General features: G+C 49.2%; 1 protein-coding gene and 1 pseudogene across 2 annotated transcripts; one reads left to right on the top strand and one right to left on the bottom strand.

Moving 5' to 3' along the window:
• Positions 1-3404: 3404 nt before the first annotated feature.
• Drg2 (developmentally regulated GTP binding protein 2) lies at positions 3405-17826 on the bottom strand. Of its 2 annotated transcripts, NM_001398843.1 has the most exons (13): positions 17698-17826; positions 15908-16068; positions 12749-12838; positions 12142-12202; positions 11389-11479; positions 10902-10974; positions 10697-10787; positions 10041-10138; positions 9636-9712; positions 7937-8025; positions 7286-7344; positions 4403-4456; positions 3405-4070 (listed from the first exon to the last, which is right to left on the bottom strand). In NM_001398843.1, the coding sequence occupies exons 1-13, from the start codon at positions 17759-17761 to the stop codon at positions 3984-3986; spliced, it is 1095 nt and encodes a 364-aa protein (NP_001385772.1). In that variant the 5' UTR covers positions 17762-17826; the 3' UTR covers positions 3405-3983. The 2 variants fall into 2 exon arrangements, with proteins under 2 accessions (NP_001385772.1, XP_038943190.1); XM_039087262.2 differs by lacking the exon at positions 17698-17826 and having other exon boundaries at positions 3884-4070; positions 15913-16051.
• Positions 20745-21592, top strand: Rps4x-ps6 (ribosomal protein S4, X-linked, pseudogene 6; annotated as a pseudogene).

Here is a 23394-nt window from a genome sequence, read left to right as displayed (position 1 = left end):
TGTGTTCTTAGGCGTTTCTCTTTTCATTCTGATTTTTTTTGTTTTGGTTTTACCTGTTTCCTTCCTTCCTTCCTTCCTTCCTTCCTTCCTTCCTTCCTTCCTTCCTTTTTTACCTTTTTGTTCTGCTCTGTTTTGTTTTTGAGACAGGGTTTTTCTGTATAGCTGTCCTAGCTGTCCTGGCTATCATTCTGTAGACCAGGCTGGCCTCGAACTCAAGAGAGCCCTTACAGACTGTTCAAGGTTTCCTACTAAAAGCTCTACTCAAGCAAGTGAGGCCATGAGGCCCCTAGGGCAACTTGTGAAATGACAGTTACAGATGTTAGTTTTGATAAGGTGGTTATAATATTGCACTTTTGTGTTCAGCATTCCAGAGGCGGAGGCAGAAGAATCTCAGAGTTCCTGGTCAGCCTGGTCTCTTTAGCAAGCTCCAGAACAGCCAGACTATATAGATGGCCTTTTCTCAAAACCAAACAGGACCCTTAAAATGTTAGTTTTGTTTCTAACACTGGGGCTCCATCTGCCTATTTATGACCTAGGATGAACGTGTGTGGTAACCAGTATTAGTGGGGATGCCAGTTAGCCAAGGAGTTGTTGTTTGCCGCTGCCTTGATGATCGCTGTACACATGGCCCATCAACAAGGTACAACATTGGGAGTCCTCACCTAAGAGTTCGAAGACATTCCTACCCTCAAAGCTTCCTTTTCCAGGTAGATTCTGTAGTGTGTGGGTATCTCAGATACCCATAAGCTGCCGTGGCTATGACAGTGATGGTAGATAGTTGATTTTTACTCAAAGGTTTCGTTTTCAAAGATATAAATATCTTCTGATATTGGCTGACAGCTTCTTAAAAGGTAACCAGAGGCCAATTCCACACAGACTAAAAGAACTGTGTTAGTCCCTAAAGTAAGACCTGTCCTAGTCTCATCAGCTTCCAGGAAATCTTCAGAACAAAGCCACTTACACTGCCACTACCCCCATGGCCCTGTTTAGTCAGCCCCTTGTTCTAGGACACAAGAACCTGGAAATACCAGCAGGGCCTCAGTACTCACCTATGACAGGGAAAAGCTGGCAGGAAGATCAGACATTTATGGTTATTCTTGGTTACACAGCAAATATGAGGTCATCTTGGGCTACAACCCCCTTAAAAACCCATAGCGTCAGGGTTGGGGATTTGGCTCAGTGGCAGAGCGCTTGCCTAGGAAGCGCAAGGCCCTGGGTTCGGTCCCCAGCTCCGAAAAAAAGAACCAAAAAAAAAAAAAAAAAAAAAAAAACCATAGCGTCTAAACTGTGCACAAAACATGTTACTGATTGAGACTGTCAGTCCCTAGTCAAGAGACTAAAAAAAAAGTATAGCTTTTGGGGCTGGAGAGACGGCTTCATAGATAAAATGTTTGCTGTGCAAGCACAAAGACGAAGTTGGGAATCCTCAACACCCACATAGAAGCAGGACCCAGTGGCATATGTGAACCCAGAGATCTGCCTGCCTCTGCCTCCTAAGTGCTGAGATTAAAGGCACCACGCCCAGCCATTCTCTTTCCAAGGACCATCCACCCTTGCAGCTGCCTGGAGACTTCCACTGTAGAACCCACCTGCTTTCCTTGTCACTCAAGCCACGACTTTGTCTTACCCACCCTCCCAGCAGTGGCAGGGTTCCAATTGCTTTATGCTTTTCTCTAAAACTCCAATCAAACTGTCCCCCAACTTTCTCCTGGGTCCGTTATAAATTCTTTTTATTTGTGAGACTGCATACCTGCAAAAGGAGACACTAATTCCCCTGAGAACAGAGAGGGAGGGAAGATGAGAGGAGACCGGGCTGCAGCCAGCTGTGCTGGTAAGGCCAAGGAAGCACGAGGCACCAGGAGCCATTGGGTGGGAGACACTGACTAGTGAGGCACCTGGGAAACCGAGTCACATTTAGAAGGGAAAAGGACAAAAGGGAAGATAGCTTGGGGCATCTAACTCTCTGGGTGAAGGAACACAGGAAGGACACAAGAACACAGCAAAACCGAATCTTTGGAAGTAAGGAGAGACCAGAGAAAAGTAGCCCTGCCCATTCTGACCTGGGTTTTTGGTCTCTAGAATTTTGAGAGAGAACTCTGGGGTTTCTGCTGAAGAATGGCTGGAATGACAATTACAGAAAGGGATCAGGGTGCTTAATAGTACCTTAGTGACATAGGTGGACACCCCTTTCACATGCAGGCTTAGACTCTAGGACCAGAATGGCTAGAGTCACACAGCCCAGGACAGGACAGATGGGAACACCTGAAATCATACAGCTAGTCCAGGAGTCAAGCCACAATCCAGTCAGAACTGTCCCCGACCCAGCTGCCATCCTTCCCAGCCACTCTGGGAGGACAGAACAGGCCTGGCTAGGTTGCTGCCTAGGGAGCTCATGGACGACTAAACAGCATCTCCCGGGACTGAGGCTTTCCCTGAAGTTGCGTGGGGAAAGCCCTTGCTGTGCTGGATTCCTTCCCTTGAATCCTTAGGGAAAGGAGCAGAAACAAAGAGCTACATCTTTACCTGTCCTGGTGTAGCACCGTTGCCAAGGAGTCACACCGGCACGATGCCCATCTCACTCAGAAGGGTACCCAGTAAGGCAAGGCTAAAGTTCAGCTCTACTGCTGCCCCTTCTCTTCTGTCTGCAAAGTCAGGGGCCAGTGGCAGAACCCCAAGGACCCAGGGTCCCTTACCTGGGTCCTGTGGCTGGCTCCCAACCTGCATGCTGTTTATTGGGGGTCCTATGTCTGCCTCCACAGAGATGGAAAGAGGCTCAGGCTGCCACATTGACCGCCTGGGGCCCAATGTATATTTAATGACAGCTATTATTCCTGTTTTGTCTCTGGAAAGCACGAGCAGCTCACATGGGAGCAAGAAACAGCCTGGAGAGCCGTAGGCTGAGCAGCGGTAGGTTTCACATGCTTGTCTGGCTTCAGCCTTAGAGCTCTCTCCCTTCCTGATGATTATAGAGAAATCGGGTAATGCATCCCAGAGCCCCACTTCTCAGGCAGCAAAGAGCACTTGTACGCTGTCTATGGAGAAGCTCAGGACCTAGCCAGCACCAGTGGAGCCTCCAGCTTGGCTCGAGCATCAGCTGCCCTGCAGAAGCCTCCTGCTACTCCAACAGTCTCGAGGGCCTCCTAAGGATGCCATCTACTCTGGTAGCTCAGCCTGCCCTCTAAAAAAGCCATGGGAGTTGGGGGGCCTGCAGCCTCTGGGCAGTCCTCCTGGGCTGGGCACATTCTGCCTTCTCCTGGTTGCCCAAGCCCAGGCCAGTCACTCACAGACCCCAGCTAGGCTGACTTTCTGTTCATTGCCAGGTTCACTGCTGCCCCATTCCCCATTCCTACTGGACCAAGCAACAGAAACTCAAGTTCCCCTGGTCTAGGAAGGAACCACTTCCCTTTTTTTTTAAAATTTTATTTCAGAAAGGAGGGCAGACATAGGAGCTTAGAAGGAAATGGAGCCAGACTCAGAGGTCCCACCCAGGCAGGAGCAGGAGGAGGCTGCTCTGGGAGGGGCTCCAAGGGGGAGGCACTTTAGTACACTTTGGCTGGGCCCTGGCTTCTACAAGGGACAGCCCTGTGTTGGGAGGACCTGTGGGAGGCTTCATCCTGAGGCCACTATGTGCTAAGAGTTGTTGTCAGGAGTCTTGGCTTCAGGGACCCTACCGGAGCTGGGGTCAGCTTAGGTCTGCTGGGAGGATGTGGGTAACTAGCTCCTTGGGTGCCCGGATGGGGCACAGGACATGGACACTGGCTGTAGGCTGCTGAGTAAGCCTACCACAGGTACAAGCTTCCTGGGAATGTCCTCAGCAAAGCCCTGGTCCCCAGCCTTGCCTATCCCAACATTGCTTACTGAAGGAGCTCATGAACCAGTCAACTCAAGAGTCCCTTTCTGGGGAATATGTTTATACTTTTCCCGTTTTGTGTGTCCCAGGGGGTCCAAGTCCCCAGGAGTCAAGCTGCAGGAAGGTGATGTGACTACTTCTTCACGATTTGGATGACATCCTCGTGCTCCATGGTGTGAGTCAAGCCCACCCGCTGCGGGCTGTACTTGGTGCTGGTACCCTGATGGGAGAGGGCAGAGGGGACATGTCAGTCTCTGGATGGCCAAGGTTGCAGGGAGATAGTGGGATGCAAGGGGAGGGGGTGAATGACAAAGGAAGTAGGGGCTCCTACAGCACAAACTCTGGGCCTAGACAGGGAAGGATCCCACTTAGTTTTAGAGATGGAGAGACCAATTTCCAACTGTAGTTACTCAAGGGGTAGGACAGACTGACACAAGGGTCACCATGCAGAAGGGCAGGGATGCTGCCAGGAATGCTGTGCTGAGTCTAACCCTGAGGCTGTTGGGTCTAGCCTCCCCCCCCCCCCCCCCCCCGGCTCCTGCCCAGACTCACCCACACCAAGGCATACTTGAACTGACTTGCCAGTGACCGATGGATGCGGTGGCACTACGAGACAGGAAAGTCAGGGAGATGAGGCTCTGTAACTGGGACTTGTGTTGAGCAAGCATCCCACATGAGGTACTTTGATGGCCCAGGCCATGAGTAAGGCAGCCATAGGCCCCAGAAGCATAGGCCCTTGCTTCACCCTACCCACACCCAGTTCTAAGCAGGTTTGAAATCACACCCAAGAACATTTCTGCAGCTAGTAGCCCTCTGCCTGTCTCTTCTGGACAACTGTATGTATACATGCTCCCTTAGAAAAGGTCAGGAAGGCTTTTCCAGAACACCCACCTCAGCTTGGAGTCATAACTGCTTGGTCTCTGTCTCTTAAGCCTCCTGACTCCAGCTGGGGCCTATGGCATCTTGCATATCACATCCCATTCCTCTCCTGGACCCAGCCTATATCCCTCAGTGTTCCTGGGTGGGATGAAGGTCACATGATGACCCTGAGGGGCAGCTGGCAATTGCCCCAGATCATGGACCAGTGGGGGCCACAGCAAGAGTAGCACAGTGGAAGTGGCTGCAATGTCATCCCTCCACGTCCTCAACAGATATGGTCAGTCAGCTCACTGGGTAGATGACAGCAAACAACCAATTCCTCACATCCCTATCCCTATCCCAAGGCCAGAGAGTGAACAACTGTGGGCCTAGAGGTCAGCTCTGACTTACAAATGAGTCTTTAAGCTAGTCTGATTTGTTCATTTTTTTTTAAAGATTTATTCATTTATTTTATGCACGAGTACACTGTAGCTGTCTTCAGACACACCAGAAGAGGGCATCAGATCCTATTACAGATGGTTGTGAGCCAACATATGGTTGTTGGGAATTGAACTCAGGACCTCTGGAAGAGCAGTCAGTGCTCTTAACCGCTGAGCCATCTCTCCAGCCCATCTTTTTTTTTTTTTTTAAATGCTATCAGTAGTCTAAAAAGTTTAGCAACCCTAATATCCACTTGAAACCCCAACAGGGAATGTTCTTCCCCTGCGGTTTGCCACAAGCCCTACTATGCAGTGTCTGACAGAAGGGACAATTCTAGCAGGGTCCATTGACCACGGGCTTACCCAAAGCCTTTTTCCTGACAGGGACACTCCCCTGTAATCCTTTAAGAAAAATGCAAGTGTACCAGAGATGGGAAGGGCACTCCTTAGAGTCTTCTCCTCAGAGCTCCTTGCCCATCATAGACAAGCCACCAATGCTCACCCATAGGGCCAAGGCAGGTGTATCACAAAGGCTCTGGAGTGATCTGTCGTCCCCTGAAGAGGGACTGAGGCAGAGGAGGAAGAGCTGGGTGTGCTTGCAAGTTTGGCTAGCTTTTCTGGTCTCAGTGAGCATCTTGGCTGCAATGCATGCCTCAGGGTAAGGACAGGCCATTTCCTCACAGGGAAGGCTTCTCTGGGACAAAGTCCAGGCTCTGAGCAAAGGCCAAAGGTCCTCTTGCACTCCCTGGCTCTTCTTGGAGGGCCTGATGCCTGTGTCTATTCCCTCACCTTTGCTTGTGCCTCGGGGCCCTTTCCTGACTCATACCATGCCCTTCTCCTGGTGTCTTGCTTTCTACCATATATGGTGAGAGCCAATTTACTCTAGACAAGCAGCTTAGCCCAAGGTAGAACACGCCCTCCCAGAAGGGACAACACCTGTGTCTACAGTTCACTATGCTCCCAGCAGGGGGCACTACAGCTAGGGTCCAGAAGAGGCTGGAGTACTTTCAACCCTCTTAGCCCAGGGCTATGAAATCTGGGCCCAGGAGAGGTAACTAGCCTAGCTGTGTGTCCAAGTACCACAAGGCTGGTACCCTGTTGGCTCAGGCTAGTCTTGCCAAATGAAAGGCTGTATGAGAGTGGAATATTGGCCTGTCTAGCAGTCTTTCTGAGGGACTGCAGGAATGGCTGGTTCCCTGCCCCCAGAAAACAGATTCTGAGAAATAACGGATGGAGGAAAATAAAACCTATGAAAAGAACTCTCAAGACCATGGCTGTGTGGCCTGATGCTACTCAGGGGGTGTCGGGCAGCAATTCTAACAGGGAAAGGGACTCTCACGTCCTAAGCCACAAACTCCTGACTGGGATGTCCCTTCAAGTCTGTACTCAGTCTTAGTTTGGACTCTAGGGCACCTCAATCCATGCCCTCCAAACTTCTTCCTGAACTACATGTGAGCAGACCACAGACCCATACACAGCAGCTGAGCTCTGGTGAGACCAGGGCTACCAATTTGGAGCCGATTTCAATGAATGCACACTGGGGCAGGAAGCAGCCACAGGCATCCTGGACTTAGGCAGTTGGGGAATAAGGTCCTTGGGGACTGAATGGTGACCACAGGAGATGGTGACTCTGAGCAACAGCTCTACTATGGGGATGGGGTTGGGGGGCGTGAGGATGATGAGAAAATTGGCCTTTCCCAGGCTTAGCTCCATACGCACTGTAGAAACTGGAAGGTAACATAACAGCAAGGGTGAAAGGGTGGCATTCTCCTTCATTGACAACCAACCCCATGACAACCGGAACAGAGAAACACAGACTACTGCACACTGGCACCTTTTCTGTGCAAGGTGATCAGCTGACCCTTATTCACTGTGATCTTAGCCATACTGCGGCTGTTACCCAACCCTACAGGACAGGGAAAGAGAGGTCCTCCTCCTCCTCCTCCTCCTCGTCCTCCTCCTCCTCCACCACCACCACCACCACCACCACCACAGCCCATCTCATGGGGAGAGCCTATCTTGGCATCCAATAACCAGGTAAGTCAAGGCAAGCCTGCTTTACCTCGCCTCTCTCTACCCTGGCTGGAACAAGTAGCTCAGGCCTCATTCTGGCCACTCAGGTAGGTTTTCAACTTACCACATGTTCAACAGAGGCCCCTTTCCGGAGAATGATGGCGTCTGTGAAGTCCGGTCTCTCTGTAGGGAGATGAAAGCATGTCAACTAGTCTCGTCTGTCCTGGATTGGCTTCCTTTATAATGGGGCCCTGGTTTCAGAGACCCACTCTACCTCCCAGGCCCCCAGCCTTGCTCCTTACTATCCGGCATACCTTCAGCATAGAATCTTGTGCTATGCCACCCTGTCGCCCATTACAGAACCCAAAGAAGGGCCATGGAATGTGTGGGCTGAATGGGCAGGGGTGAATGGATGCTGGCGCCTAGGTGGGAAGCCATAGCCCTTCCTAGCTTATAAAGACAGGGTTACCATAAACTGCCCCACACTCAGGAAAGCAGCGTGTACCAGGGATGGAGGCAGAGGAAGGAACCTAACATAGGGCCTGGTACTGTGGAGGGAGAGCAAGAGAGCAACTCTGTTGTGGCCAGTGGGTCCTGGCACAACTTCTAGACCAGCATCTCCACAGCCAGCATCTCTGCCACATGCGCTTAGGTTGAGGTCTTCTGCCTGTTCTAACAGACAGACTGGCATGGAGACCTCTGCATGGTGCAAACAGGCAGGCAGCCCTGGGAAAGTTGGGGGAGGTTCATTTCTGAGCTGTCCTCTTCAACTCACGCCCTCTCTTCTTGGTGTAAATGCAGGTGAGGGCCAGGTACTCCCAAAGCATCTCCAGCAGGTAGTCCAGGTTCAGCTTCATCCCGCAGCTGCAGGGAAGGCAGTGTCAGGCAGGCAGGGCCCTGGGGCTCAGAGGCCACGGTCTCTACCGTTGGAGAGCAGCACTAAGGGCAACATGGCCCTGCCATCACCACTATTAACAAGCAGGTGATCATGCTGCCAGCTGTGCCTCTGGCTACCCGACGGCATCATAACCAACAGAGCTCAACATCCTCCTGTGGGCCAGTTTGGCTCATGTTATAGGAAATCCATGGTATCTGTTACAGGGACAGAGGCTTGCTGTGTTGGGACTATGGGTGTGCTCACACTTCCCTAAAGAGGACAGATGGGTTGCTAAAGGTCCAGGGTCACCCACAAGTATCTTAGAATACAGATGGAACATGTACTGGCTGGTTTTGTGTTAACTTGACACAAGCTAGAATCATCAGAGAGGAAGGAGGCCCAGTTGAGGAAATGCCTCCACAAGATCCAGCTGTAAGGCATTTTCTCAATATAGTGATCAATGGTGGAGGGCCCTGCCCACTGTGGGTGGTACCATCCTTAGGCTAGTGGGTTCTATAAGAAAGCAAGCTGAGGGGTTGGGGATTTAGCTCAGTGGTAGAGCGCTTGCCTAGGAAGCACAAGGCCCTGGGTTCGGTCCCCAGCTCTGAAAAAAGAACCAAAAAAAAAAAAAAAAAAAAAAAAAAAAAAGAAAGCAAGCTGAACAAGCCAGGGGAAGCAAGCCAGTAAGCAGCACTCCTCCATGGCATCTACACCAGCTTCTGCCTCCAGGTTCCAGTCTGACTTCCTCCAATGGTGGATTATTATCTGGAAGTGTAAGCTGAAATAAACCCTTTCCTCCCCAACTTGCTTTTTGATCATAGTGTTTCACTGTAGTAATAGAAACCCTATGACCGAGGAACCCAGGTTTTAGGACAGCCAGATTCTTGTGGCTCTGGATGCTATGGTAAGTACAATCAGGGAAGAGTGACCATCTCCCACTACCGAGGATGAGTATGTCTTAGGCAGCACAAAGTAACTGGGGGACAGCAGGACAGATGTTGTCCTTTGCAGCAGCTGCAATGTCTAGGAGACAACCCTCAGCTGTCACCTGCTCCCACAAGCCAGGCTCTTAGGGAAGACATCAGAATACTTGGTTTGATGGAAGGAGGCAGAGAAGCAGAGGACTTAGTACAACCTTCCTGAAAAGGAGCTCTGTAGGGTTCAGGGTGTCATCAGGAAGTGAGCCACTGCTAGCCAGACCCACTCAATAAAGAAGGGCAGGAAGTGGGGTCAAGGTGGACTTCACTCATCCAGCAGGGCTCATGGGAGCCCTTCCTGCAGTTCTGGGGCTTCAAACTCTCCCTTGGGGGAGATGCTAGGCTCTGTGACTCACAGGAGCTGGAGGTCCAGCTCTCTTCCAAACCGAGGTGGCCTGCCAGGGGCCTATCCCCTGGGATTAAAACTCTCAGACAGGACGTGGCGATGCACATCTTTAATCCCAGTTCTCGGGGAGGGGAGGCAGGTGGATATGTATGAGTTCAAGGCCAGCCCCCTCCATACAGTGAGTTCCAGGTCAGCCAGAGCTATGCAGAGACCTTGTCTCAAACAAGCAAACACTCTGAAAGGAGAGTGGGATGGCAGGAAGCCACCTTCTTACCTGATAACTACACTGTTGGGCTTTCGAGCTAAACGGTCTACTTCTTCCATGGAGATCTGGTCGATTTTGTTATACACCTGAGATGGATAGTGGAGGAGCAGTCACGTGAGGGACAGAGCCTCAAACAGTTAACACCTGCCCATAGGCCTGCTCCCCTCAATGACTCCGGCTGGAGCAAATCCCCCTAAAATGAAGGGCAAAATGGCCTGGAACCCTGGTTTCAAACTCTCCATCCCTCTAAGACTCCAGCAGCCACTGAGGCAGGGGAGGTGATAGTGGGGAGAGCCCTGGCTCTCAGTTCCTTTCAGCAGACTGCTGAGATAGATGGGAACCATCTGGGTCACTGCAGTGCAGGAGATACAGTCAGAGGAAAAGCCACGTGGTCAGGGCCACCGCGCCACTTACATAGAGGCAGGGCATATACACCCGGTTGCCCACAATCACATCGATGAAGTCATCTGGAGAGCAGTCTTCTCGGAAGAGTACCTCAGCATTGAAGATCTCTGAGTAGCTCAGATTAAGGGCAAGCTGTGTACTGGCATGGTGTCCACATGTTTCTTTTAGTCGTGGGTGGCGGTGGGGGCCAGGCAGTAAAATGCACTGGCCACAATCTGCTGGGAAGTTCTACAAGCTCTGAAGGCTTGAGGAACTCTTTCACCTCTATTCCTTAAACCACAAAATATGAAAAACAAACCACAGGTGACTTCAATTTCTGCTGTGGAGTGAAGTCGCACCTGGGACCCCAGGCTCCTCCAGCAGCACAGGGGAAAGAAGTCCCATCCTGCCCCCGCCTGGCCTCACTCATTGCTATCTCTTGCCTCTGGAGCCCTGGCCCATTCTCTAGCACCCACTAACAGATGCAAACACAGCCCCTGCTTCTTCTCCAAGCCAGAGACCCCAGTGTTCAGGACTGTTGCCCAGCACACTCTGTCTTTCTTCCAGATGTCACCTGGACTCCTGAACATCCAACGAGGAGCCAGGAAGCCAATCGCCAAGTGTGTGGCGGGGTCCTGAGCCCTGCCAGCTGCCCCCAGGCAAGGAGGCCCTTCCTGGAAGGATACTGTATTCGTGCAGGATGAGCTGCACCAGCTTCTCCGAGCACTGTGTCAGTGTGACCGTTGAGTTAAAGGAGATGCCACCACCTTTCTTGGGCTGGAACAAGAGAGGCAGGGAAAGCTGCTGGTGAAGGGGCAGCAACAGCAGCTGTCCATCCCAGTGGAGGGCCAAGCAGTTCCCAGGCTGTACCTGGGTAGAGTGTGAGAATACCTTGAAATAGATGTTGGGCTTGTGCTTGTTCAGGCGAATGCCCACAGACTCCAGCTCCTTCTCCAGCAGGGACCTAGACAAAGGCTGAGTGAGCCTTCACAGGCTGTTTCTAAGCAAGTCACAGAGCGTCCTCATGACCTACGCAGCCCTGATTGCGTAGACAGAAGCCAGGTCCCTCTTCTAGCCCCTTCCCTAGCAAGCCAACAGCCCAAAACTGTGGCGGGCTCTAAAGCAGAGGCTAGACAGAGCCCTCTAGTGCCTAGAGAAGGGTAAGGAGTTCCCAGGGCCTTACTGCTAGAGACAGCCTAGTGTGCCGCTCTGACAGCAGGGTGTCCCTTATATCTGAGCCTAAGATCGCCAATCCTAGCTGGACACCATCTAGCAGGGAGGACCTCTAGGCTGGGTGGTGGCTAAGTTAGACACAGACCCGTTGAGCCAAAGATACATGGGGCCATCCCTGTGGGTTCCCCTGCCCTGCTGCACAGACCTCTGCACATCTCCTTTGGTGGCATCCAGCATCATGACGACAACATCAGCTGTGCGTGCTACAGCAATCACCTGCCGGCCACGGCCTCGCCCTGCACAGGAAGAGGGAAGGCTATGCCTCAATAAGGCACAGGCAAGAGGTAGGACAATGTGATTTTGCAGCCTGAAACACCTTAGACTCAAGTCCCTTCCAAACCTTCACTATTCCTGTTATATTCTGCTGTGTGCTGATTTTTCTCAGCATTTGGGGGGGGTGGGGGGAGGATCCATAAGTTCTTTACTCAAGGACTCTGGTTTTGTTTTTTGAGACAGGTTCACTTATGTAGCCCAGGCTGGTCTTGAACTCATGATCTTCCTGCCTCCACCTCCTAAGTGCTGGGGATACAGGTATGTACCACTTTAGCCCAGTTAAGACTGATTCTAGAAGTCACCACCTTAAGTGGAATGACAGGGTAACAATGACCTTCTTCCCCTTCCTGCAGTAGGCCCAGCCAAGCTTCATGAACTTGTTCATTTACTCCTTAACACTGCTGTCAATTTGCTATGACTATGCCCATGGTGAAGAGTAGAATTCAACCACGGGACGAAGATCATAGAGTGAATATGACACCAGCATCTGAATAGTAGCCCATCCTGTCTGGAAAGCAAGGGTACCAGGTCTAGGGGTTCACAGGCGGTCTCCATGACAGCCCTGTCCATTTTCAACACTCTGACAGAACTCCAACCTGCCTCCCACACCCTGCCCTGCTCCCACCTTGCGCTGCTCCTTCAATGATTCCAGGAAGGTCCAAGAGCTGGATGTTGGCACCTTTGTACTAGGAAGCAGAAGAGAATGGTGAGGCAAGGCTGGGCTACTGTGGCCAGGAGCCTGCCTGGACCTACACACCTACAATGGGCCCACAGCTGGTGCCAATTTTGCCCCAGTCAGGGCCCCACCACCTCACACTGGCATAGACAACCATCTAAGAGCTAGATATGTCTAGGACGGTCCACAGAACATGTTGCTGTGCAATCAATAAATCAGCTCATATGGAGACACGAGGCTCTAACACCTGCTACCCATGAAGTCTAAGGCTTTCCAGAAGGGTAAAGAAGCAACCAGCCAGCAATCAGGGCCTGGAGCTGGCTGTGCAGAAGACAAAGAACAGAGGGGCACTAGGCAGAGCTGCCAATATGTGGGACTGAGCTACTGGGACAAGTTAGAGTTCTATGCCAGCCAGGTACTTCTCAGGTCCCCAGAAGGGCCGGTTCTGCAGGGTACCCCACATAGGGGCAGCTACCTCAGATGCTTATATAATGAGCACCTCGCAAATGCAAACAAGCACACCTCTTTCACATAGAGCCCAGCACAGTCCACTTACTTCAATGACCCCAGGGATGCAAGTCAGGGTGGTGAACTCATAGGATGCAGCTTCACTGGCTGTAGAGGTCATCAGACTCAAGAAAGTGGACTAGGAGAGAAGAAAAAAGGTCACTGCCCTAAAGAATCTTAATTCAGTCTCCTGGGCAAGTCCCTGTGGGATGAGGGGCTGCCTGGGTAGACAGATCAGGAGCCTTCTTTGACCTTAGATTGGGGACTGGCTGAATGTGCAGAATATTGTCTCTAGCCTACAAACACGGACTGGCACCACAGTCCATGTTCTTTGGAGGCCTCACAACTGTCTCAGGTGAGGGACCTGGTTCCTAAGCTCCCTGCCTGTTCCAGCAGCCTTTATCTGGCCCTACTGTCCCATGAGACTAGAATTCTGAGCTTGCTACTGCTCTAGGGGTGTGAAGGGAGCTGCAGATAGAAAGAAGTAGGTCCTGAGAATACTGGCTGCCACCACACCCAGCAATGGTGCTGGAGGCTAACTTTTGGGGTACATTCCTGACCTCAGATCAGATGGGTCACCCTATAAGACAGGACTCATTAGGGGCACACTTGCATTGGCAGACCAAATAATCATAGAAGGGGGAAACAAAACAAATAAAATATGCCTAGTGTGGGCTGGAGAGATGGCTCAGTGGTTAAGAGCACTGACTGCTCTTCCAGAGGTCCTGAGTTCAAATCCCAGCAACCACATGGTGGCTCACAACCATCTGTAATGAGATCCGATGCCCTCCACTGGTGTGTCTGAAGACAGCGACAGTGTACTCATATACATTAAATAAATAAATTAAAAAAAAAAAAGACTTATAAAAAAATATGCCTAGTGTATAGCAGGTACCCCGGGGACAGTTGCTGTTGCTTACTCCCCTGCCTGGTGCACGGCTTTGGGATGGATTCAGGAGTTGCCCCAGGCCCTGCTGCAGGCATGGACAGTGCTTGCAGGCCTACACTTGAGCAGCCTCCTTCATCCATCTTTGCTCTGCTGTACCATCTGTGCACCAGTGGGCCTGCTAAAGTAAGTCAGCACCTCAGTCTTGGTTTCCACACCCACTTCCCAAAAAGGAAACCAGGCCTCCTCAGAGAAGTGGCAGATCCTAGACTAGGGCAGGAAGTAGATCAGACCAGACAGGCCTCTGGAGGGAGGTTTGGCTGGAGGGACACATGGTGGGATCGTGTTGAAGCAGACAGTTCTAAAGCTAGGGCTTTGTCAAAATGTCAAAGTCATCAAATCAGGCTGAGACTGTGGCTCGGTGGCACATGGCTGCTATCCCCAATCATAAAAGGAAGTGGGGAGTCGGGGAGCTGAATCAGTAAAGTGTTCGCTTCCCTAGCATCCCTGTAAGGACCTAGGAGTGGTCCTATAATCTCCACACTTGGGAAGGGGGAGATGGGGAATCCCTGGAGTTGGGTCAGAAAGCCTGGCCTACTTGACAAGGTCCAGGCCAGTAAGGGGTTTTTCTTAAAAACCAAGGAGAGGCTGGAGAGATGGCTCTGCAGTTAAGGGCACTGGCTGCTCTTCCAGAGGTCCTGAGTTCAGACCCCAGCAACCACATGGTGGCTCACAACCATCTATGTGATCTGATGCCCTCTTCTGGCATACAGGTATACATGCAGATTGAGTACTCAGACATACAAATAAATCTTTAAAAATCAAAACAAGGGGCTGGGGATTTAGCTCAGTGGTAGAGCGCTTACCTAGGAAGCGCAAGGCCCTGGGTTCAGTCCCCAGCTCCGAAAAAAAAGAACCAAAAAAAAAAAAAAAAATCAAAACAAAAACCAAACTGGAAAGTCTGAGAAATAACACTGGACACTGTCCTAACCTCCACATTTATACACATACATGTGGACAAACACTCTGATACACATGTGCCCATACACACGTGAATATAAAAAAAAAAATAAAACTAAAAATCAGGGCCAGATAAGGTGAAACACACCTTTAATCCTAGCACTCAGGAGATAAGAGACATGTAGAGCTCTGTGAGTTTGAGGCCAGCCTGGTTTACACAGACAATTCCAGCCTCTGCAGAGCTACATAGTGAGACATGGGGTCTTGAAACAAAACAAAAAGTAAAAATCAAAGTATGCTGGGGCTGCCTAGAATTAGGCGAACAGAACAGGTGAATGTGATGGGGGAATCCAGGTGGTAGGGAGAAATTAAAGGAGCTATGAATCCAAGTACGGACACAAAGACAACAGCTTGACATTAATGCATGGGTTGTAACAAGGGTGCTACCCTTTTGTAACAATGTTACCAATAAAGAAACTGGTTATAAGGACTCTGGCAACTCTCTGTAACAAAAAATCCAAGATCATTCTAGTATTAAAAACTTATTGTCTGTCAAGATGGCTCAGCAGATAAGAAGTATTTGCCACCAAGCTTGACAACTTGACTTTTATCCTAAGGACCCATATGGTAGAAGGATTGATTCTTTTAAGTTCTCCTCTGACCTCCAGTGTGGCACATATTTGAAATATATTAAAACCTTATCTGTCCTGGCAAGGATGCTTACTTAATCTTACCACATAAAATGCAGCTCAAGATAGGACATTAACTGAACCACTTTCCAGAAGAAACTTTCTAGAAAACTCTACAATGACATCACTTCACTTCAAGCGAGTCTGTCTGCTAGCTCTGAGGCCCAATTTCTCTTGACTCATCACCTCTGTTCTCCTGATGCTCATTCACTCAGGCAGATAGCCCAGCTCTCCCAACATCTATAGGCAGGCTTCCCCTGAGGGCCTCTCTCTGCAAGCTCCCTCATATCATAAGGGCCTCTGATGAACTAACCACTCACTAGAGAAGCCTTCACTTACCCAGACATGTCTTGAAAACCCTTAGACTTCCTTGGAGCTTAAAACCAACTGAGATGACACTTGAATTTGCTCAAATTGTCTTTTCTGAGAGGATATATGTGTAGTCAGGGTTGGACATGCCAGTATCGGGCACAATGCCTGGCACAGGGTATATACTGAATAAATGTGTGCCACTGGCTGAGTTGGAATGTCAACTATTCCTGATAAGGAGCAGAAAGAGTGGCCTCTAAGTTAGGGTGATAGGTAGGCAAGACTTTGAGGGGAAGTAAGGTTGGGCATGCAGGTAGGTGACCCTCTATTATTCTCCCCAAGGTCCACACGGACCATCACTGACCTTACCCACAGAGGGAAAGCCAATCAGTGCCACACGGGCATCACCTGACTTCATAACATCAAAGCCCTCTCCTTTAGACGAGGCTGATTTGGATGGTTCCAGGAGCTGGGCCCGGTACTTGGCCAGTTTTGCTTTCAGCAGGCCCAGGTGGTACTCGGTGGCTGGAAGACGTAAAACAAAGAAGTGTCAGGGTCTCTACCTGGTGGGTCATGTGGGGACCCACATCGGGCCAAGTGCTAACTGAGAACATCAAGACCAGACAACAATCACCCCAAGGAGACCTCAAGGGGGGCCTTGATACCCCACTGGCACCTCAGCACCATAAGGAGTATGGATGAGCAGCACTAATGGTACCTCAGGCAAATGGGAGGTTACTAGGCTGCTCTCTGCTCATTCCGAAGCTTTAGCTTTTACTGCAGCTGCCCTAAAGATTATAAGCCAATTCTGAACAGCCAGGAAAGGAAGTCCCTGAATTCATGACTTGTCATGTCCCAAAGATATCCAGAGAAAATCTGGGTCAGGCTTGAAGGCCTCAGGTCTGCCCTGCTACTCTATGGACAAAGGGTATTTTCTGTGCTGCTAGAATTCCGTGGATGCACCACTGTGTGCAGGAAGGGGACTATGGCACACACAAATTTCCCATGCTGAGATAAACCCCTGAGGGAATCCAGGCTACATGTGGGCATGTGTCCCATCATTGTAGCCCCAGGCAGAGATATGGGTACCTTGTGCTTTGTTCTGACTTTATGTATCCCGACAGCACCCAGCATTCATGGAGGGAAAGCATACTGTTTTCACTGTACATGTGTTTCGTTTCTTCCTCCTTTATAGTATTGTTAGGGTACCAAATTGTTTCCAAATTCTGGGGGAACATGGGTTACATTACTGAGAAGAAATTCTATTTCAGGTGTTACCAAATCTGCATGATAAAGGGGATATGGTTGAGACTGAGAACGAGGACCTCACCTGTGGTGCCCACACTCCTTCCACCCTTCTCTGAACAACTAACCTGTCCTTGCCTCAGGCCTGAATTTAAATCAGATCAATCCCACCCTGCCATTACTGCCTGGAAAAGTCACTTAGCCTTGTGCATTAGTTTATTATCTGCAAAAGAGGAAGGACAGCAGCACTAACTCCATTACATTTCTTCAAGACGCAGAAAAGCACCAAGAGCACAGCTTGGCAATGCCACGGCTCTCCACTGGTCCCCAACCCTTACAGTTTGCTGTTCAAATTTGATGGTTCCTTGATGTTGTATATTTGGGATGGTTTACTTTAAATATTATGGCAAGGGCTTTGCATATGTGAACTACATTATCCCTATCTACAGATGAGGACATTGTGTCGCCAAAAGATGACATGACTTTACAAGGTTACATTGCAAGAAAGTAGTACACAAATTCTCCAGTCCCTACTTCCTCGACACTACCTCGCTGGCGCAAGCCTGTCTACCGGGACAGGCTGTTTTATGAGATGTCTTCTCTAGCCCTTCTCAGCATGAAGGCCCAGCAGCCAGGAGCCTAGGGGAAAATCTCCGGCATTGCCTTTCTGGGTCACAGGCTTATCGTGCGCGCTGAGGTTTCTCTACTCGATCACTGAGTCCAACACTGATCAGATATTTCAATAACCCTGAAACCACATCGCTGAATGTGCCCGCTCCCGCCTCACGCACGCCTCCGGACTTCCCCGGTGTTTCTCCGGCCTCGGAGGCGGTTCCAGTTGTTCCCTCATTTTACAGACAAGAAAAACAAGAAGGGTAGAAAGGGAGACCCCTTCGATTCCGCCCTCACCCTTGTTCTTCTGCGTCCGAGCGATCTCCTTCTCGATCTCCGAAATTTTCTCCAAGATCCCCATAGTTGCAGCTTCGGCGGAGATTCACACTGCCTATAGATTACAGCGCAGGGAACTCAGGTCTGATGCCGGAGGCAAAGCAGCCAGAACCAGGAAGCGCACCAAGAACAGAGTCCTCCTGAGCTCTCGGTGCTACGAGATTCCGAGTCCGGACACACCACGTGGAGAGCAGATACCATCGGTTCCTACTTCGCGCAGCAGCGTTGTGCCACGACGCAGCCCGGTACCGGCCAGATCCACAACAACGAGTTTGCAAGGCAGAGGGGAAACCTCTTTACTCTTTTAATAGTGGCAGAAAGTCTTATGGCTCCCATTTTGTAAAGACGTTAAAAGAGGATTGGAGTCTAGCCTGCTGGGGTAGCCTGTAATCCCAGCACTCAGGAAGTAGGGACAGGAGGATTGCTGCAAATTTGAAGCCAGCTGGGTTGCATAGCTAAGTATCAGTCTCAGTAAAGCAAACGAAAAATTAAAAACTAGGCTCAGCGGTTAAGAGCGCTTATTGCCATCCTTAATGTGGGGTATTGTTTTTTGTTTTAATTTTTAAACATCTGGAGGGATGGTTGGGATCAACCACATGGGTGGTTAAATGAAAATGGCTACAACTAATTACTAGGGAGAATAGAGGGGGATGAAGTTTGAGTTACCAGGCTAGGGGGTCACAGGTAGGGACCACAAGAAGTGAGAAGGAAACAGAGAGAAGAGGAAGCTGTTGGGAGAGGAGATGGACCTTGAGAATAACTCAGGCCAGAATCAACCAGCAAGTTAAAGGGACATATGGCTAGGAGGTAAGTTAGAATAGTTCAAAACCTTCCCAGTCTAGGCTTACAGCTTGTAAAGAATATAACAGGACTTTGTGTCTTTTATGTGGACTAGGTAGAATAATTCCTTTTACAGCTTGCTGTTCCAGGCAGTAGGGGAGCATGCCTTTAATCTGAGTTCAAGGCTAGCCTCGTCTACAGAGCAAGTTCCAGGACAGCCAAGGCTACATAGAGAAATCTTGTCTCAAAGGAAGAAATAAGGAGGTGAAGAGGAAGGAGGAGGTGGAAATGGAGGAGGAGGAGGAAGAAGAAAATAATGATGATGATGATGATGATTATGATTAAGAAAAGAAGACAAGGGCTGGAGAGATGGCTCAGCGGTTAAGAGCACTGACTGCTCTTCCAGAGGTCCTGAGTTCAAATCCCAGCAACCACATGGTGGTTCACAACCATCTGTAATGGGATCCGATGCCCTCTTCTGGTGTGTCTGAAGACAGCTACAGCGTACTCATATACTAAACAATAAATATTTTTTTAAAAAAGAAAAGAAAACAAGAAGAAGAAAAGAGGAAGAGGAAGAAGAGGAAGAAGAGGAAGAAGAGGAAGAAGAAAGAAAAGAAAAGGAGGAGGAGGAGGAGGAGGAGGAGGAGGAGGAGGAGGAGGAGGGACAATGGCTGGCTGATCAGCAAGCCTCCTCGTGTCTCCATCTACCCAGTACTAGGATTACAGGTGCATGCAGGTTTTATGTGGGTACTGGAGATCTGAACTCAGGTCATCATATTCCTGTAGTAAGCATTTTAGTGACAGAGCCATCTATTTCACTTGTCCCCTGTGCCCCAGTGCTAGTTTGAGGTTTCACTATTGAGAGTCAGTACTATTTCCACACACAAGCCTGCATTTAATGCTCTAATACTTCAAGCCCTAGAGCCATTTGCATTTTCAGTGGGACTCAGATCATCATTCAAAACTTTGTTGCATGTCAGAGTCATGGTTGGAGCTTTCGGAACACCAACAGGTTGCATTCAGCCCAACACACGGCTGCTGCTGGACTTGAGAATTTAATCTTGAGAAGACATGGTCTCATTGTATGACTAAGCTGGTTTTGAACTTGTGGACTCCTCATCCTCTTCCAATAGCTAGGACTATGGGTGCACATTGCTGCACATGGTTTGACAGAAGGATTTAGAATGAACGCTAGGGTGGAAAGCAGCCAGGATTGAGCAGCATTCATCATGCTAGCTAGACGAACTGGAACAATGAAGCAAGTTGACCCCCCAGGAGGGAAAGTGGGAACAATAAGCTTGAATTTAGCATATACTTTTCTACCAACGAAAAGCTTTTTATGGTTTCCTGTTAGGTAAAAATAACCTAAGCTGTTTTAAAAGAAAATTTGGACAGAAAGCTGCTCGAGTACCCCAGTCCCAGACCCTTCTGGTGTCAAGGCCAGATGCCTTCTAAATTTCGTTTAACTATCTATTATTTTGTGATGGGTATTTTGCTTGCATTTAGGTTTGTGTACCGCATGTGTGCCCGATGCCTTCAGAGATCAGAAGGGTTGTTGGATCTGGAGCAGTCAGTTCAGTTCAGGTGAGCCACCATGTGGGTACGCAGAATCAAACCTAGGACCTCTGGAAGAGCAGCCAGTGCTCTTAACTGCTGAGACATCATTCCTGCTCCTTTAGTTTTGGGTTTGAGGACTGGAAATGGAATGTTGCTCTAGTTGCTCTGAGCAACTCCTGTGCCTTCCTTCTCAGGTGTCCATGCACAAAGAGCTCATGTTTGCATTTTCTCTTTTGTCCTGACTTGCAGTTGGATTTACATTTATCAGACTCTGTGCCCTCAAACTAGGGCAGACAAAAGGCTCAAGTTTTGGGTATTTAAAAATTGAGATATAGCTCTGTGAGTTCAAAGCTATCCTAGTCTACAAAGTAAGTTCCAGGACAATCTAGCTACACGGTGAAGCCCCTATCTTGAAAAACAAAAACAAAAACAAAAACAAAAAACAACAACAACAACAAAAAAGAAAGAAAACAGGAATTGAGACATGCAGATGCAGAGCAGGAAAGATGCCTGAGTAGTTAAGAGAACTCTTGCTCTTTCAGAGGACCTGGGTCTGGTTCCCAGTACCCACATAGTGGCTCACAACCACCTGTAACCCCTGTTCTGTGTGTGCATACACGCACACGAAATAAACCTTTTTCTTTCTTTCTAAAAATTGAGATATTAAGTCTTGTTCCCAGCACAGCAATGGCCTGTGGTCCCAAGGAACATCTGAAGTGTGTAGCGACCCCAGAACACTGGATGCTGGCTAAGTTGACTGGAGTGTTTTCTCCTTGTCCATCCAGTGATGCTCACTAGCTGTGGGAATGCCTGCTTCTGATCACTTTCCTAAGGAACAGGATCAAGTAGGCCTTGACTGATTTGCATGCAGCACTTCATTAAGATGGATGGGAAAGTCAGGACTGACATAACCTACCCTGTTGGGTTTGTGACTGTCTGCAGAGAACATCGGTCCCATCTGTGACACCAACGGTCGCTTTCCTGTTTATTGTATTACACCCGGGGAGGCCAAGTACAAGGTGTGCAAAGTGAGAAAGATCTTTGTGGGCACAAAAGGAATCCCTCATCTGGTGACCCATGATGCTCGTCCTATTTGCTGCCCTGATCACCATTCAGACTGATTTAGAGACAGGCAAAATAACTGACTTCATCACGTTTGACACTGGGAATCTGTGTATGGTGACTGAAGGTGCTAACTTGGGAAGAATTGGTATGGTCACCAAGAGAGAGACATCCTGGCTCTTTTGATGTGGTTCATGTGAAACATGTCAATGGCAACCGCTTTGCCACTCAGGTTTCCAACACTTTTGTTATTGGCAAGGGCAACAAATCATGGATCTCTCTTCCCCAGTGAAGGGGAATCTGCCTCACCATTGCTGAAGAGAGAGACAAGAACCTGGTGGCCAAACAGAGCAGTGGGTGAAATGGTCTCTAGGAGACATGCTGGAGAAGCATTTGTACTCGCGCTACTACAAGCTTTTCTAGGCAACATGCTACGTTAAACAGCATGATGAAACTTAAACAAAAATTGAGATATTAGAAAGATGCTGTGAGGGGTTGGGGATTTAGCTCAGTGGTAGAGCGCTTGCCTAGCAAGCGCAAGGTCCTGGGTTCGGTCCCCAGCTCCGGGGGTGGGGGGGGAAAGAAAGATGCTGTGAGGGCTGGAGAGATGGCTCAGCGGTTAAGAACACTGCTCTTCCAGAGGTCCTGAGTTCAATTCCCAACAACCACATGGTGGCTCATAACCATCTGTAATGAGATCTGATGCCCTCCTCTGGTGTGTCTGAAGACAACGACAGCGTACTTTAAAAAAGGAAAGAAAGAAAGGCACTGTGGAGCACATCTGGAATCCTAGCGCTTGCGGCTGAGGCAGCAGGATCGAAGGTTGAGGCCAACTTGTTTACATCACAGTGAAGCCCTGTCCCCTATCACCCTCTCTCCCCACACTGAGGTTCTCACTCTGCTGGCACTGCAGTGCACACATTTGTCGTCCCTTTGGCTCAGGAGGTTGAAGAGAGATGATCACTTGAGCCCAGGAGTTTTGAGACCAGCCTGAGAAACTAGAGAGAACCTGGATCAGGCTAGCTGTCAGCCGCCGTTGGCCTTTTCCCTCAGGGAAAGAGGCTGCTGCATTCAGCAACACCTCCATATCTAGCAAAGCTCACTGCAAGCTTAGGGAAGTATTTTCTGTTTGATAACATTCCGGTTTAGTTTACACTCTTTTCTGATGAATACCCATATGAATTTAAGGCCACTTTTCTGAAAATGCTCTAAAATGACTTGTGCTTGCCTTTAACTTTTTAAATGTTGATGAGAGAACACTCCTAAACACACCACTATTTAAGCACACTTGCCTTTTTTAAAGAGGCAAAGTGGCTCAAATAGGAACAATGCTAGAAAACAAGTAGACAAAAACCAAGTAAGATTAAAATGTTATCAATCGTTGCTCTCATCTTTTATTACTTTTCTCTCTCTCTCTCTCTCTCTCTCTCTCTCTCTCTCTCTCTCTCTCTCTCTCTCTCTTTTTTTTTTTGGAGCTGGGGACCAAACCCAAGGCCTTGCACTTGCTAGGCAAGCGCTCTACCACTGAGCTAAATCCCCAACCCCCTACTTTTATTTTATACAGGGTATCACTGTATAGCCCAGAGTCACAGGCCTATCATCACACCCAGCTTCTCCTCTCTCGAATATTTGGATGCCCTTAGTGTGTCTGAATTTAAAGTCTTCCAGTGTTAAATGGAAGATTGTTAGATGGAATATCTATGGATGGAGATATTGTCACAGTAAGAGTCTAGGATAGAGAGGTAAAAGGCAAGCAAACAGCACATTGGCTGTTGGTCATGCACACACTCCAGTTAGGCCAGACTACCCAGGTTTGCTGGGCTCAGAGGCTGACCTGGACCTTGTAGGTCATTCTTACTTTATTGGCTTTTATTTTGTTCCAAATTTGCTTGTTGCACTATTTTGTAATTACAGTAAGGTCAGATGTTTAGTCAGTCTAAGAATGCTTAGCCACACTTCAAGCTGTCTTACTCAAGTGTTTTTAATCCTTCTGAACAACTTTCCACCTACAATTATTTTAAAGATATACAGTAAGTCAGCTGAAAAGACAGGTAGGGCATGGGGTTAAGAACTGCCACCACTCTTGGGCACAGCACTGATGAGTGAGTTGCTCAATGGTGGTGGTTAGGACCGGCTAGTGAGTCTTCTCCAGGAAGGCCTTGCAGCACCTAAGGGATTGCTGGTTCACCAGCTCCAAGTCAGAGCCACTGCCATAACAGGGAACTTCAGTAGTGAGTTGTTTCTGTGGATCACAGC

The sequence above is a fragment of the Rattus norvegicus genome, chromosome 10 (assembly GCF_036323735.1).
Source record: "Rattus norvegicus strain BN/NHsdMcwi chromosome 10, GRCr8, whole genome shotgun sequence".
NCBI lineage: Eukaryota > Metazoa > Chordata > Mammalia > Rodentia > Muridae > Rattus > Rattus norvegicus.
The sequence above is the reverse complement of the archived record's forward strand: the minus strand, read 5'-3'. Positions and strand labels throughout refer to the sequence as shown.

What these genes read in the sequence shown, in the direction of transcription:
- Drg2 (NM_001398843.1), bottom strand. Translation starts at nt 17,761, where the DNA reads ATGGGGATCTTGGAGAAAATTTCGGAGATCGAGAAGGAGATCGCTCGG. An exon ending in GCTTTCCCTCTGTGGGTAAG is followed by an intron (nt 12,839 to 15,907) that starts GTCAGTGATGGT and finishes CTTCTCTCCTAG; the next exon opens with TCCACTTTCTTGAGTCTGAT. An exon ending in GCTCATCCTGCACGAATACA is followed by an intron (nt 10,139 to 10,696) that starts GTATCCTTCCAG and finishes TGAGCTACTCAG; the next exon opens with AGATCTTCAATGCTGAGGTA.